Below are 17,626 nucleotides of genomic sequence, written 5' to 3'. Positions count from 1 at the left end.
TCTAGGCGGGTCAGATATATCAGCAGCTCTAGGCGGGTCAGATATATCAGCAGATCTAGGTGGGTCAGATATATCAGTGGATCTAGGCGGCACAAATTGGCTTTTAAAAAAGATTTGGACGCAGTAATCAATGGCTGCAGTCCCGAAGAAGGTATATTGGTCCTTGTGGTTCAAAGCCCAACAAAATGAACCGTTTTTGAGATTGAGACAAACCTCAATTCAGCCTCAAACCTAGGGTTTTTTTCGTCGGAGCTTGGCCACTACTTGAATGAAATGTTATCGACTTCACAAAGTAACTTTTTGAGTTAGCAATAAATATTGTCCAAATCAATTTTCACAGATTTTCTTTATAATCCTAGCCGCCTAGCTACAGGTAGGATAGAGGAATTGTTTATGTGTTATTATAGTATAATCTCACCGTTCATAGCTATGTGCCGATTTTTATTTTGAATGGGCTAAATACTGAACTAGATCCCGTGTATTTTTTGAAATTAGTCGAGCTCTAGATCCTCGAAATGATTGTGTTAAATAGGTTCAGTGTATGACCGCCTGTGCTTCGGCGTGTTCTAGTCAGGGTAAACTTTACGTATGTCTGAGAGCTAAATCTGAATCCTTATTTTCCAGTAGGGCAACTTATTACTTATTACATAAACTGTTACTTAAAGATAGTCATCATAAAGTATGCAGCTTTACCATCGCGTGCTATGAATAGGCCTGATAATAGTATACTGTTTTTACGAATTGGAGCATGATTTCGTTTCTATTTCACAAAAAATAAAGATAGGAAGGAAATATCTCTAACGCGATAGTTGTAGGGTTAAAATAGGTTAATTTAGATTTATTCTGGTTTATAGCAGAAACGTTAATGTTTATAGTGCAATATCAAGAAGGCTGTGTTGGTATAAAGCCGACCAAGACGATAGCCAATGCTTCCTTGATTACTGCCGATCTATACGTTGACCTATTCAGCAATTCAGATAATTAAGTTACCCCTGAACTTTACGAAATACATCATTAACATAGATTGAGTTTTAAGGTTTAAATAAACTTTGGAAGTATAAAGATGTGTGAAATACGTCTCGTGTAAATATAACCCTCACTCTTTAAAATCTTATTATTTTACTATTCGGCGATAAAATATACATTTATGGTTACCGTTGCTAAAGAGAGGCAAAAAGGCAAAAAACGAAAATCAGTCACCGTTCTCATTCACTACATCCTTTTTTTTGTTTAATAAGACGTCAACTACTCGCCTGAATTTTCTGCTAACCATGCCGGAGACAAGAGTGTCCGGATTCATGTTCATCGTTATACATATTGCACTGAATTAGAATTATATTCAGGCTAGGGTTTTTAAGGTTAAAAAGTTCATCAAATGTTTTTTATCCAGTAAAATGATCATTTGATAATTCATAAAAAGATTTGAGAGAGTTGTTAATTATAAGTTCGATTCCGGAAGTCGAATAACGCGTTGATTCGCGGGCCATAATAAGCCGCGGGGATAGGTGCGTTAAAATCTCATCTTCTCTGCGCTTAAGTCGAGTTGACCATGTCCAAGGAACGTCATTTATTATTTATTTTCAGTCAGATTTACCAAGATGTGTTCCTATTTTAATTTAATTTACTTTTTAATGAAGGAACCAAAGCCACCGAGAGCTATTCCATGTTATGATTCAGCAATCGCCTCCTCGGTTGCCCGATGAATCAGTTCCTTAGTGCAAGGGGGAACAACACATCCAATCCGAACCGACAGTATCCACAGTCGTGGCAGCAATATCGCTCTAGATCTTGCCTGATACGCTTCATTAAAACACGTTATACACGATAATAAAAACTTCAGATCTTACTAAATGCCAGATAGCGACCGAAGTATCCTAAAAGATGGTACCTGCAAGTTGCTCGCCTCTATTATACCTACATCTGAGTAACAGCTTGTAGCAGAAATTTTATTTTTCGATACACTCAAAATAATTAGGTAATATAATTTTGTGATTTTTGATAGGGCTAAGTAGCGAATATTGTCCTCAAAACTTGACAATCCATATTCCGCATGTTTACATTTAGTGAGTTAGCAAGTTTTATTGTTGAATTGGAGCCAAAGAAGCTGTAAAGCTGAAGAAACAGCTTTCCTTGCTCCATTTTATTGTTTGATGTAGCTCAGCTGGGGAAAACTGTAATTTATGGATTGGTGAGTATGGATATGTTTAACTCCTTGCTCATTCCAAACACTTGCTAATAGAACACTATTACTTTAAATAAGGTTAGGCTTTGCTTGGAATAGCATAGCCTTCACTTGAGGGTTTTGGGCAAAATGTTAAAGAAAAAAAAATCTTTATTTGTTCCTTGGAGGAATTTGCATGTTTGATAAAGAGAGATAAGAAAGGTGAGGTGGTCGACCAACACTTGGCGTGCGGCCCTACCTTCTCCCCCCCCTATCTCAAATCGATGGCCTATTTGCTTAATTACACTCGGAGAAATAGTACAACTTGCACCTAGCACACCTTTGTTTAATACAAAATTTTAATTTATTTGACAAGTGAATCTGGTATCTTCATTCGGCAATATGCATCCTCCGGATGATGAAGAAAGGTATTCTCTTAATTTTTTTACATTTAGAAGTATGATAAAGCATTCTGCTCTGTTTATTGATGATTATGTATCCTTCGCAAGATCCATCTTACTTTGACGTCGAAACACTCCTAAATTATATTCACTTAAATCAGGTCTCCAAGTCCAATCACCTCATTATATTGACCAATTTTGCTCCGGATCATTTTAACGATCTTTGAAAAATCTTTAGACTGATTCTCCCTGAATTCTGACTGATATTGGAATCACAGAAATTCATTTACAAAAAGTTTGAATCAGCTTAGAGCATTCTAGTTTTCAGTACATCTTCGTCTTGTTAACCCACCATGATTTTCTTTTGAAAGCAAGGAATATTGCGCTTTGCCTGATGTGCTAGCTTTCGATCGGGGATGGCTTGCTTTTCAAGCTCAAAATCCATTAACCATATGTGGTATGATAAATGATACATGCGGTATCATGGCCCAAAACATTAACTACAATCCTATTATATGTACTTATTGTCAAGTTCCTTCCGATTTCGCATCAGAACTGAATTTTCTAATTGTTATTCAGTTGTAGCCGGTGTTATAAAAGGAAGTGTACTGCGTCCTACCCTCTTCCTTTAGATCACCGATGAGTTATTCATACAAATCCCGATAACTTCCTGGCAACATTTACCGATAATAACGGTTCTTTTCATCTCGCTCAGAACTTGAAAACTTAAGAGGACCCTTAAAGGGTAAAAGGGTGCATTTGTAGAACCTCTCCCTAAAAGACAAAATACTTGAATGACATAACATAGACTACTTAACAGAACATCAAATCTCTCAATTGACATTACTGATCTTCTCACCTCTTGGTGAAGACCCTTGTTCGAAAACGACCCTGGTTCGTCCTTGTCGTTGAAGTAATCCTTGAATTGAAGAACTCCCCATGAGGGGTTCCATAATTTTATCCCAATTTCCGTACTGTCAAACCTATCCTGAACCTTGAGAGCGTATAGTTCAAAGGAACTCACCATCATTATTCTTCTTCTTGATTTTCCCATAGCCTTTGATTCGGTCGAAGCCCATATTTTCTTTAATAAACTTCCTCTCCCGTCATCTGAAGCTTTTCAATGATTCCAATCCTTCCTCGTCGGTCGTATCCTGTATGCCTTTATTCTTAATGATCCGCGCCTAGTTCCCTACCTCTCTCTGAAGGCGTATCAGATTTCTCTCTATTCCCTACTCTTTATTAATCTTTTTCAATTATCCGCATTAGCCTTCCGCTCTCCCACCAGGATTTTCAGGATCTATACGATGGTGACCTTTCCTTCGATTCTGCAGACTCCTTTGATGCTGACCGAAAACCTCCAGAAAAAAATAATAGTACAAGCGACTAGGAGACCTGCAATAGGCTTATGCTAAACTCAGCAGACTGAAGATAAATTGTCGGATCCCCAACTCTCCTTTAATCTATCCAAGGACTTCCCAACTTCATCCTGGACAATAACCCCATCTCATACCACGTAGTCAAAAACATTCGTTTATATTTGATCAAACCCTTTCCTAGAAACCAAATTGCACAGAAGGCTTCTTCGATAGTGTTGCCTCATATTCAAAACCTATTAAACCATGTTTACTTATCAAATTGCAGAAAATTTGTTATGCGCATGCTTTAAATTCGATATTATATTCAATGAAATAAATGAACAATAAACATTGCAACGTCTGTGAAATAAATACCGATCATATATTCTGATTCACCTCCTAGATACTATATAAGTGTTTATACAATATACAATAAAAATATACAATATAACTTATAGTGGAACCAAGATGAGTTTACCTATGAGTAAACAGGGGGGGATGCGCAGTGGCAAACGTTTTCCCGCCAATCACCCCCCCCCAATCTTCGCTCCGCAAGGTTCGTTCAAACAACTACTTCTGATTGTACGGAGCATGCGTAGTACGTGTTTCCCCCCTAAATCTTGCACTGAGCATGCTAAGGATAACTTAAGAAACCAGTAACCTCCCGTATTCATAACTTAGGAGACCGAGAATAGTGGGGTAAATGTGTTTCAAGTACCTATCTAATCCCGAACATTACAAATTTTCAGGCTGTCTCTTGGTTTGTACCTGGTAGGTAGGGTTTGTTATCGTATGGAAGGGAGAAGGAGTTATGGTGAGGGGTGCCCTAGTTCCCTTTCCTACAGGGAAACTTCTCTTGGCTGTACTATACTAGGGAAAACTTAGAAATCTATATGTATATAATTGATCCTTACCAGAGCACTGACCAGCTTCTTCTATCATATCCTCTTCGCACATGCAGACCCTGTACTTCTGCGTCGAGTTGGGGTTGATCTTGCATTCGGCACCGTGGATGCATTCGTTGTTGGCGGAACATGGCTTCCCCAAACCTGCCCGGGAAAGTTCTCTGTATTAATTCATCTCTATCAACTATATAAAGTATTTTCGTGCACTGTACAATGAAGGAAGTGTGTTACATGGCGAGAAACAATATTCCTTTGAGACATGTTATAATATCATTATATTTAACTTTTGCAACTTTTTCTTACTTATATTGCAGCCAGAATTTTGTTTCTCAATTTTTTTTTCTTTTTAATTAATCAGAAGATAAGATCAGTGTAACGAAATGTTAAAGAGTGATCAAGTGAGAGAGAGTCGTATTGGTCTTATGGTACAATGAGATTGTACATGATTAATCATATAAATGGTGTTTTTTTTTTTTAAAAGAACGGCCTTAAAGTACAAGCGAATATAATTATTTTCAATGATTGGAGAAGACCGCACCCCCAGGGTCAGCAAAGAACAACATAAATAAACAAAACAATATTTATTTATTTTATGCCGACGTTTCGACCTGAATTTCAGGTCTTCATCAGAATGCCTATTTATGTTGTTCTTTGCTGAGAACAACTGCACCCCCCGACAAACTTCTCCAATTATTAATCTACGGTCAACTATCTACACCTCATTATGATTATTTTCACTTCCTTTGATACCCCTTTTTCCTTCTTTCTTTCTTCCCACCTCTTCCTCATTCTTTCCGATAAATGGTGTTTATAATAGAAATTACAATTACAATTAAAATTTATGTTGTACTAATAACAAATCTTATATATCTTGTTATTATTTATAATAAAGAAGATCTAATGCTCAATTATATCCTAAAGAGTTAAAAAACGCGTACAAAGATCAAATGAAATATTTTTTAGAACATTGGGCCGTGTTCTATGAAATAGAAGCAACTTAAAACTAGCATTATTAGAAACATTTTATTTGTTTCCTTCTCGCCGATTTAAGGCTGATCATAATGAATCGTCGGCTGATAGCAGCAACTCGTTCAAGAGGAAAACCAGTTTCCTGTCTAATAATAGTTATCATAAAAACTAGTTTCTTTCTGGATATACGATATGTCTATAACCTTTTTTTTTGTATATGATAATAATATTCTCATTACTATTAAAAGATTTTCTCGTTGAAATACTAAATAGCAATGAATAAGCAAAAAAGCTTGGAGTCTAGCTCAGGCCTTGAAGCCTTCGCTCGTAAAACATGGCAACTGACCAAATGAAAACATGTGGAAAATCTGATGTTGGGAAATCCTCCGGATAATATTTGGATATATACTCTTTTATTTCTTAATAACTTTCATTTCTTCAAGTGTATCATAAATGGACTCGGTAAAACACATGTATACATATAAGATAAGACTGTTCCAGATCGAAATGAGAATAAAAGGAAAAGGAGTAATCGATACAACACACTGGATGGCTTGTTCACAAATGACTTTATTGTTTTTTTTTTTCTTACTTCCTGATTTATTTATTTTTAAAACACATACAATATATACAAGTTACTTAACCTAAAGTTATATATACATTTGATCTTCTATTACCGGATTGCATTTTAAGATTCGATACACTAACATTATCTAAACCTGTGTTAAAGTGATCATTAGAGCTAACATTATCCTCAGGACTTCCCGACAACACATTTTCTACATGTTTTTATTTTGTCAGTTGCCACGTTTTACAAGCAAAGGCTTCAAATGCCTGAGCTAGACTGGAAGTTTTTTACTAAAGATTATTTGTAGCTATTTAGTATTTCCACTAGAAAAAAATTATTACTCATCCTTTAATGGTAATGAGAATATTATTATCGTATAGAATTAAAAAAAAATATAGACATATCGTATATCCAAAAATAACTTAGTTTTGGTGATAACTATTATTAGACAGGATATTGGTTATCTTTCTTTAGGAGAATCTATTTGTCTTCACTCATATACTCATATTGGGGTCTTCAGCATTCCCCATATTTGTCTTTACTCATATACTCATATTGGGGTCTTCAGCATTCCCCATATTTGTCTTATACTCATATTGGGGTCTTCAGCATTCCCCATATTTGTCTTTACTCATACACTCATATTGGGGTCTTCAGCATTCCCCATATTTGTCTTTACTCATACACTCATATTAGGGTCTTCAGCATTGGCCCTATTTGTCTCCACTCATATACTCATATTGGGGTCTTCAGCATCGCTTCCTTCACAGCTCTTGTCGGAACTCTCACTAAGATTAAAAATATTGGATTTAAATTTCTTATCATCAATGCGTCGGGCGGCCATCTTGGTCAGTCACCATGTTTACTTCCAACCAGTTCTAATAAATGGTCTTGAAATTGTTTTATGGGATGCGTATTATTTTCGATCGTTTGGCTACACAAATTGGACCTTCTACTCCCTGGTGTCCATATTAATTCCATAAACCTTTCTAAATTCAGTAACTATAAAACTGATCGTTAGTGTATATTTGGTCGAGAAGGGTCAATATAAACATGCTTAAAAAAAAAAGTAATAATAAAAAATGATTATTGTGTGCTTTATAAAAAAGACTGTGTCTTCCAATAAACTGTGTAGTCTACCTAGTATTATATCCGAAAGCTGACTGGCTGGCTGGAAGAGAGGTTTCTGCGTCGAAGGGGTGTCCACGGGGAAGAATGGCGGGGTCACTGCTTTGAACAGCTCCGCTATAATGCGTTCATATTTATTTGTAAAAATACTTTGGCATTGCACTTTTTTTAAATTTTTTATTTTGTTTTTTAATATTCTTAAGTTAGCCGCCTCTGGTCCCTAAAGGCAGTAGCACGACAGTGCGGTACCAACACTGACCAGTGGCAGGATGAGAGGTGACCAGTGGCAGGATGACAGGTGACCAGTGGCAGGATGGCAGGTGTCCTGCTGATCCTGGGTTTGTGTTGACTCTTTTCGCTTCATTTGGGACGCTTATCTAATTAGTTAATACACTTTTGTTTTTAGCAATACTCCAGACTTTAGGTTCTTGATTCCCCCTCCTTCAGTAACTCATCAAAAATTATATAACTAACTAAGATATCAATATGACTTGTTGGATTATTATCGATATATTTAATATAAGTAATGCAACAGCATCAAGATGTTATTTGTTCAAATTGATAATTAGGATTGCTATTGATAATGATAAAATAAACTTGCATAACTGTGCGACTTCCGCTGCAATCAGTAAACAAAAAGTACCTGAATAGTATTTACTTATTTTATTATTATTGTTATGATGAACTATATGTAATTGATTGAAGCCAAGCACTGCTCCAAGAAAGGGGTGGTGGGGGAGGGTTATACCTCACTCTAATGGTAGTGAAGCCAGAAAGAGAAGTGTTGACCACGCCCTCGGAGCTTTGGTGCATATTGAAGTTGATGGAATGCCCGCCATTGTAAATCTAAACTGGAAGAAAAGGCAGGGGATGATTGGGCCCTACTATCGGTTCCTGCCTCTCCAGGCCCTGAAGTGAAGGTTGGCATTTTTGGTTTCACGTTTCACGCTCTCAATCACACTCTCAATCACACTCTCAATCACACTCTCAATCACACTCCTTCCTCCTATCTCCGACATGGCGGGTTAGCAGGAAGCCCCTAGTGGGGAGTCTCGTCTTAAGGATTTTAGTCACCCTATCCGTCTCCTCCATTTACCTCTCTATTTCCAATTCCTATTTCCTCTCTCAACATAAAATATATTTATTTTATCTCGAAATATAACTTTTTTTCTATAATATGTACTTAATTTATTAATATTGAAAGTTTTTTTATTATTAATTTTTAGAAAGAAAAGGATTTAATTATTTTTAAATTGTTATTCTTTTTTTAAAGACTTGAAACGGACATTTCCCAGAATACATTAAGAATTAATTACTATTATTAAAGGAAATAACAATCTCTATTTAACATATCAACCAGATTAATGAATTAGAATAAATTTTAGAAATATATTTGGAGAGTTTTGGAGTGTTGGAAACCAGGAGGCGGCAATTTAAAGTATTATATATATACAACTTTTGTGAATGTATTTTAATTCTAAAGTGATAAAAGTATACACATTTCATGTTTAAAGATCTATCTAGAAATACCGTAAGACCAATACTCAATTGAAGCTAGTGCTATAAGATATAGATAAAAGTAACACATAGATAGAGGGTGCTTGGTACATAGATATAACAGTGGGCGCTGTGCCTTCACAGAACAAACAAAAACGAAAAATGAAATAAACAGACGACACATAAAACTGAATTCCTTACTGTAGGAACACAAACAGCTTGGCAAGAGATAATGTAGTAAGCTGAAAAAATGCATTTTGTTTTTGGTTTTTTTTATTCATTAAATTTGTATTGTTTCTTTACAAAATTAAATTAACCAACCTTTTAGAACCTGAGAATGACCCTTTGGAACGTAGCCTCTCTTCTCTGGTGGTAAAAAGACAGTCTTAGTTACCAATATACACTCACCACATTAGTGAATAATATTTGTGTATGTACAGCTTAGCGGCCTATAACCAGCTTTTGCCATAGAGGTAGATATTTTCTTATACATCTCTTTGCATCAAAAAATAATGTTAATTAAATAGTTATAAGCCGCTTTAAATATGTTTTGGTTCTACTGGAGTGTGTACTACATGTGTATAAAAGTGTGGAAGCACATGCTTTGTATATTTCGCCATCAATGATATACTCAAACAGAGTTTAAGCTTTTAAATCGTGGGCTCAATTCATCAACAAATATCTTCTCATAACAACAATATTTACAACAAACATCAACAACAAAATTTACAACATATGATCATTATTTATTGCTACTTGTCTTTTAGAGATACCACGCCAACCTGTTCGTTCATTCTACTCTCTCTTCAATATAATCTGCCATTATTAGAGACAGTTAATATAAGTAAAATAATTTAATGTAACGGTTATATCAACTAGGCCCACCAGACCGATCTGGTATAAAATAAATAAATTAAAAAAAAATTATTAAACTAACACAAATAAAAAGCAAAAATACAAAACAAAAAATAACAGGTTTTAGCATGAAAAAATTACCCATGTAAATTTTATTAATTAAAAATTGATTATAACACATTCGTGGTTAAACATTGGTTATTATGTAAACAACTGAAGCTTCAACTTATGAGTCGGGTTGGATTCCGATTCAGCGTTTCGCGGCTGTTCCAGCTACTTCATTTTCCTTCCTTCAATTTCCTTCATTTGGGCATTTTCCTCGATATGAATACTCAATACTCCATCTTGGGTATTCAGGAAACTCTTAAGCATGTATTCACGTCCTGCACCTCATTCGAAGAGATGAGAAACGCGTGAATTTATGTCTTCACTCAGGTTTGTTCGGTAGATGAGTGGAAGAAATCTTTCCGCGGTTCTAAGGTTGAAGGCGGTCCGCTTTCATCCTGGAATATTGCGTGGGAGGGAGCAAGAATGAGAACCGAAGAAAAAGAAGGAATGTACGAGAAGAAGCAAAATGTTTAACTTGCAGTAATGTGTTGTCAAGCACTACCTTGGTTGGCTTCCTACCGATGGTTCACGCCTAGAATCAACATGGGTCCTCCCCGACTACTGGGTCTTACTACTGCTCCCTCAGGGAGCATGGGGGTTCTGAGCTAAGCTCGCCGCACATGGCATAAACATCGATCATCTATGCCCAATTTGTCAGGTTCCTGCGACCGCCGAGCACTTGCCTGTACTGCCTATGAGGCACTGAGAGCCAAGATGACGAGGGAAACAGTACTCTATGTTCTGTCGGAGAGCGATCTTCCTGAGCTGATGAAGAAAGAAAACAACAAGACCTTCGTGTAAGGGTGGAAGGAGGCTGTGGGCTCTACTCACTCCTTCCTGGGTAGGAGAGAATAAGCCACACCAGCCTCTGTAGAAGGGGAAGCTGTGTGCACAGCATGTAAATGTTTGTTATATGCAGCAATGAGTTGAACCCACTGCTGCGAACACCCGTATTGTCTAATAGGCAAGCTAGGGTGATATATAAATAATGTGTTGTCAAGGAATCATTCATAAGATCCCACTACGAGAATCATTCATAAGATCCCACTACGAGAATCATTCATAAGATCCCACTACGAGAATCATTCATAAGATCCCACTACTGCGAAAAGCAATATTGCTTCAGGCGACGGAATGTAGAAGATGAAATATTTAAATCTGGTTATTAAGTGTGGCAAACTGCAAATGTCTATTGTAAATGTTTATTTGCTAAGCATAGAAAGGAGTCAGATAGGGACTGTACCATTAGAAGATGAAACAGCAATAGTTATGTTGGAACAGTTTCGCGCTCTAGCGGTAACTATAGGAGCCCGGTGATCGGCTGAATATTAAGCAGCCCCATGGAGAAGATCCGCGAGAGCCAAGTTACCAAGTCATTTTGCTGTAGTTGATATTCAATTGTCCTCCTGAAGACTTTTTCGACTTAGCTTGTAACCGCGCTGTACCGATGTAGGTTGGTTCTTCGGGTCCGTTCTGTCCTATTCCTTCACAGTGTCTGAAGGCCGCTCCTCTCTAGGGGTTCGGTAATGGCAATAAGCAGATGGCCTTTCGTTTATCTTCTGCCTGATCCGTTTTGATGCTAGTGGATATCGAGACTGCGGAACCTCGCCTTGTAGAACTGCCTTCTTATTGTTGCAATAATTAACGCAAGATACAGGGAGCATTGAGGCCACCTGAAATCATTTCTATGACCATCCTAGATACATTGCTGCTACTAACCAAGGGTTATGTACCATACTTAGCAATAGAGTACAAGTACACTAGCCGAATCATTTCTAACAGATAATTAACATATTTTTTTACTTTCATGCATATACATTGTCTGCGGAGGAATTATAGATTCGAAAAATGAAACACAGAACTTGTAAATAAGTCCAATCACCACCATGGTGTATACAATTGAAAAGTAAACAGAACATTTGCCACTAGATCCTTCCCTACCCGTGAGTTCAATCTGCTAAAGTTTGCCATTTAAACTATTAAAAGTTAAGAGATGCTTTTATAGAATCAATAATTATAATAATACATCACGAATATTTGAAAAGTTTCATTTAGTGAATTTTTCCTTTTTTTGTTGTCCTATACCAAACTGGCCCTGTTTGAGTATTGAATAAATTTAATTGTAAAAACAAAACAATAGTGTCATACATTTGTTATGTTTTATCATGAAATAGATGCATTATTTAATAAACAATCACACAAATACAACATATATAAAAATAAACACAGTTAAAAATAAATTGTTTCACAAAGACATAGACATATATTACACATAGATATAATAGAAGTATTTTAGTCATATCTAAAGATGTATGTCGTGTGCAACAACTGTCGTGAACGTAACAGAATTTTATTTCTGAAGCGTGCGATAGTTTAAAATGTTTTATTCATAGAGAAGGGAAGTAGTGTATTTTCGAGGGTTAGCATATCCTCCGTATATTTAGCTAGGCTAGCTTCTACATTATCAAGCCTCTTATTATTAGAAAATTACTTTTAATATCTGCAACCTGTTTATAATTTGAATATTAATTACTGTTTTAACAGTAATTGTAAAATCGATACGAATTGTGAAGATATCTTAAGAATTTAACTTTAAAAGATTCTTCCATTTTCAGATTGATATGCTCTGAATTCGCAAAATATCTTTTGTGATTACATATTAGATCATTATTAATAACGCACATAGCAATACATTGACCATGATAAACATTGACTAAGATTCTGTAAACATTCTTTTATTTGTAGGAAAATTCCGTTACCAATAGATAGTTCGCGTCCTAGGGAATCATAAAACCATAAATAACTAGAAGGAAGTTTGTTTTCTTTGCCAATAATCTTCGAAATTTACTAATAACGAGTACACAAGTATTTGAAAAAATTTTATTAAAATGGAGCAACATTGTAAAATTGTCCAAAATTGGGAACCGCCCAGGATGTTTTTTTTCAATATTTGAAAACTCTGTTATAGATATGAAAATATTGAACTGAATGCTCTTTATACTAATAAATATTTATTCCGTATGGTGGGGGTCCGAGAGCCCTCCTGGTGCACACCAAAGTGGGTACCCTTCGTTCGGGGGAAACCTGCCAATTGAGAGTATCTTAAAGAAAGTACTCAAGTGTATTGAACCTCTGACCATTCACGGGGCTATATACAGGTGGCATTTTCATTTGATTGTTTAACAGCAAGGCTAAGTATCATAAAATTTAATGATGGTCCTGTTTTGAGTAAATTATTTGTGTGGTCATGTTTTGAGTATTATGGTTGTGTGGTCATGGTTTGAGAAATATGATTGTGTGGTTATCTAGTTGGTTCTATCCCCCTTACCTCTGGTATGGAGACAATGGCCGTTGACGGGTAAGGTACCATCTTCGCAGCTGCATCGCATCTTGCCATCCTTCTCCTCCTTGCAGACTGTCTGGCTGAGGCAGTCCTTGTCTGTCTTGCACTCCTTCCCTTTACCTGCGGGACATGCCACGCTCTCATTCATACTAAGTTGTGTGGGGGTGTTTGTGTGAACCCAAAACGTTACTGGCCTTGACATAGAGGATCTCTGAAAAAAGGAACAGAGGTTCTTCCTGATGGGAGAAAAGGAAAGGATTTGGTATTATTTCTGTATGAAACTTGATTTTGGGTGGAATGCATTGTAATTTGGAGTGTAAGGGCATAAATTAGAATTGAAAGTACTAACATAAACACATGACTGGTCTCCCGAAGCCTTCAAGTGTTACAGCTTGATATGCTCATTTACAATATATATGGAACTAAAATTAGGCAGGTATCAATGGAATGGAGTGACCACCATTCTCTCCCGACATGAACCCCACAGAGCAGTCCAAAACGATGGAACTTGCCCCAAGAGATGAGGGAAGTTGCTATGTAAGGATGAATAACTGTGGGCCAAAGGAACATTTATCACTTGCACGTCTTAATGCACAGCTAGAGGAAGGAATAAAGCGGTTTAATATCTAAAATGTTTTGCATTTTATATTTATTTTGTAGTAGATAGTCATTTTTGTAAAATGTAAAAAAAAAATCCTGAGTGAAAATAATATTTTGAAATATGCAATATTAGACGCAGAGCCAGCTCCTTCAATTCATATCAGTATTATCCTAGTAATATTATCCTCCTAGTGTTCAATACAAAGGTTGGCTAAGTGCAAAGAGGGATAAATGCAGAGAGGGCTAAGTGCAAAACATTTTTCAAGTGTTTTTAATGAAAGAGAGCCTTTGATAAACGAAGTAGGAGAGATAACAAGCGCGATAAGTATCGACGGATGTTGAGTCACGTAATAAGAAAGCTGTGTGGCCAGCGCTAAACGTTTTAAAATCATTTCTTGTCATCTATGTGACGATGTAAAGGATTAAGGAAATTACTAGTCACCAATAAAGTGGAGATTTTCCTCTGATTGAATCTTAGGTTCCCTAACTTCAAATTGCATCTTTTGTTGTCTAGGATTAAATTCAGAAAAACCTATTCGAAAATCGAATCATAAAAATGACGTTCTATTGATATTTGTTTGGCAATGCACGGGACACGGGCACCTTTTGAGCATTTCCTGCGATTCATGAAAAAATCGCTGAAATAAGTGTGAGGATACATAGAATTAATATCTAATTATTGATGATATGAGTTCAATTATTGCTACCTATGCCAGTAATTGTTGATGATATGAGCTCAATTATTGCTACCTTGGCCACTAATTGTTGATGATATGAGCTCAATTATTGCTACCTAGGCCACTAATTAGAAGCAAACTCTTTGCCTGCTATTTGCCATAGTTCGTCATCCTTTTTTTTAAAGAAATGATCCTTTTTATTAAGTTTTGTTTACTTCATCATTTAAACAACGTTTCTAGGTAGTTTTGCTATTATCAAGTTCATTATTCTACAAATAAAAAAATATTGCGCAATCAACGATTTTAAAATTACCCAGCGATTTCAAATAAATAAGTTAAAAATAATCGATGGTCTTTTCAAAAACAATTTATTATTATACAACTGATTTTACACCTATATATTATTTTTACAGAATTTAAAATTTGAGATTAGGCCATAAAATTCAAATACTATTGTTTTTTATATTACTTTAATATAAAAAAAAGTAAATAATGTTAAAAATCTTGAATACCAAAGTTAAAATATGCTATATAATATAATCTGCTCTTGCTTTGCTTTAATTCTAATTGTGGCTGTAAACAAAAGCAACAAAAAAAACATAAGTAATTAAAATTTTGTATGTTTCATGTTACTAACTAATTTTAATGTTACTTGGGCATTAAAATCTATCTACTTTACAAACTAGTTTTTAATGTTACATGAGCATTAACATTTAACTACTTTATTATTCCACGATGATTCTTTCCAGCTTTATTTCATTGTACCGTGGCCAATACAATTGTCACTGGACTTTGGCTAATCCTATCTCCCTAATTATTATTTTACTCTAATTATTTCTTAGTTTAAAAATCATTTTATTAAAGATGTCTACGTAAGGCTGGCCAATACCTTATCAGTTTTAAAATTCATAACATCTTTTATGTTTTGTTTTTTTACATAAATATAAATTCATCGTATTAAGTGTTTTCTATTTTTACATCCTCAAATATATTTAAACTTTTTTCAGAAAATAACAGGAAATAGAATAGGTTTAAATGAAGAATGAAGTAAAAAAAGAATCTATAAAAGGAAAAAAAATTAATACAAATAAAACAACAAAATAAATGTGTTCCTTGAAGTCAGAAATGTAAAAGGTGAGTGGAAAAGTTCGTTTCTGAGAACAAAAATTTGTTTCATTTCCTTCACTAACACAAAAATTCCTTCATAAATTACAAAACTTCGTTTGTATTGTATAAAAGGAAAATAGTAATTGAATATAGCGACTTTCTTGATGAAAATTAGTTAAATTTTAAAGTTTTTAACTCTCAAATAGTTTATTTAATGACAAAATTAAGAAATATGAATTAAATTATTAAATATTATTAAAAAAATAAATAAATAAGCCATTTGGACCAAATTCATTTATGAGCCAGTTTGAACTTGAATCATATTTTTAACCCAAAGCTTTATTATAACAACAGTTCTATATTTATAACATTTCAAATTTATGTAATATTTTAACCCTTCCTATAGCTCATTTTGAAAAATATCCTCACTCCAGTCAAATTTATTTTTATTGTTTATTTTCGTATATACATTTTATAAATGATCAAATATGATTAATCTGGAACCAATGTGTTTTTTTCTTAATATTTAATAATTAAAAACGAGTTTGCTTTATAAAATATAAAAAAATGGAAAATTGTCTAGAAACAAATGAAGGTGGAAGGATAGGTTAGGATTAATATGTTGTGAATGTTATGTTTATTATAGAGTAACCTTGTCAACACCCACACACACTCCAACTTCTATCCATATATACATATTAATATTTACAATATATATAAATAATCAAAATATGACTACACATTAATTATGTAAGCTTTATGATAAGCATAATTACAGCAATAAAATAATCTATTGTAATGTACAAATGGTACTAAAGCATTTGTATATTAATTTGCTATGATAAAGCTGTTCACATTTACAGCAGTTGAGGCTAAAGTTTTCTACAATTTAGCTCATACAAGACCTCGATACCAAAAAATATTACACATCTATCTTATGAAATTCTTAAAAAATAAATAAAAATTTAAATTACTAGAGTACATAAAGTATTATATAAAAATTATTTACTATTTTATGAATACAAAATTTATTCTGTTATATTTTAACCATATCCCACTATTATTTTCAGTTTGTCGAAACAAATCGGAGTCATACGCAATTCAAGAATACAATGGTGTCATCACACCACTGTGTTTCGAATCATTTCTCATTTTACTCCTTAGCCCTTCCACCCTTCTGTAGCTAACTGTAGAGTAGATTTGCTGTTCAGTTTCGGTTGTTATTTTTTCGATAATTTAATAACGTTTTAAATCATTGTCAATGAAATGTATATTCCTTGAGTTATACGTAAATTAAATAATTTTTCCCGATTTTTCTGGTGGATATATTAATCATACGAGAATTTAAGGATATTTAATGACTATACTTACAAACTCAATTAATTAAGAAAATGGAAGCTTGATAAGACAACACAACTTAAACGTTAGGAAGCTAAAATGCAAAAGGGAGCACCATAAGACGATTTTCACGAATCCCTCGTTCTTTATAATATATCTTACAAAAAGATAATTATATAATATATCTTACAAAAAGATAATTATATAATATATCTTACAAAAAGATAATTATATAATATATCTTACAAAAAGATAATTATATAATATATGATCCGATTAATCTTAGAAGGCATAAAACAAAAAGTGGGTCGGTCCTCTGGTACTCCCCTAGCCCCTTCAAAAAAAAAAATATTCCATAATCAAAACTGAATTTCGTTATTAAAAGTTGCTTTTTTATTTTATTAGACAGATTTAATAATTAATTTTTTCATTGTTTTCCAACACTTATTGCAATATTACCTTATTTGAAAAAGAAAATGTTATAAAGGTGCACTAAACCAAAGTGTGCTATACTCATATCCGTATATGAGGCAGGAATAATGATATACTCCCGTAGATGAGCCAGGGATAGTGCTATACTTCCGTAGATGAGCCACGGATAGTGCTATACT

At 34.4% G+C, this 17,626-nt stretch overlaps 2 protein-coding genes across 3 annotated transcripts in view; one reads left to right on the top strand and one right to left on the bottom strand.

Annotated features, from left to right (window-relative positions):
- LOC106685030 (cell death abnormality protein 1) overlaps positions 1 to 17,626 on the top strand; it is an 85,665-nt gene that overhangs the window by 25,743 nt on the left and 42,296 nt on the right. The gene's annotated exons all lie outside the window — the stretch shown is intronic.
- Positions 4,776 to 17,626, bottom strand: part of sosie — an 18,062-nt gene continuing 5,211 nt past the window's right edge. The window contains exons 2-4 of one of the 2 annotated variants that reach the window (XM_067048555.1): positions 13,279 to 13,413; positions 9,309 to 9,353; positions 4,776 to 4,969 (exon numbers count right to left, since the gene is read on the bottom strand). In XM_067048555.1, coding sequence (XP_066904656.1) covers positions 4,791 to 4,969; positions 9,309 to 9,353; positions 13,279 to 13,413 — 359 coding nt within the window. In that variant the 3' untranslated portion in view covers positions 4,776 to 4,790. The remainder of the gene's footprint in view (positions 4,970 to 9,308; positions 9,354 to 13,278; positions 13,414 to 17,626) is intronic. The other variant, XM_067048556.1, reaches the window with a different exon arrangement.

The sequence above is a fragment of the Halyomorpha halys genome, unplaced genomic scaffold (assembly GCF_000696795.3).
Source record: "Halyomorpha halys isolate HHAL.00 unplaced genomic scaffold, Hhal_1.1 Scaffold652.1, whole genome shotgun sequence".
Classification (NCBI taxonomy): domain Eukaryota; kingdom Metazoa; phylum Arthropoda; class Insecta; order Hemiptera; family Pentatomidae; genus Halyomorpha; species Halyomorpha halys.
The sequence above is the reverse complement of the archived record's forward strand: the minus strand, read 5'-3'. Positions and strand labels throughout refer to the sequence as shown.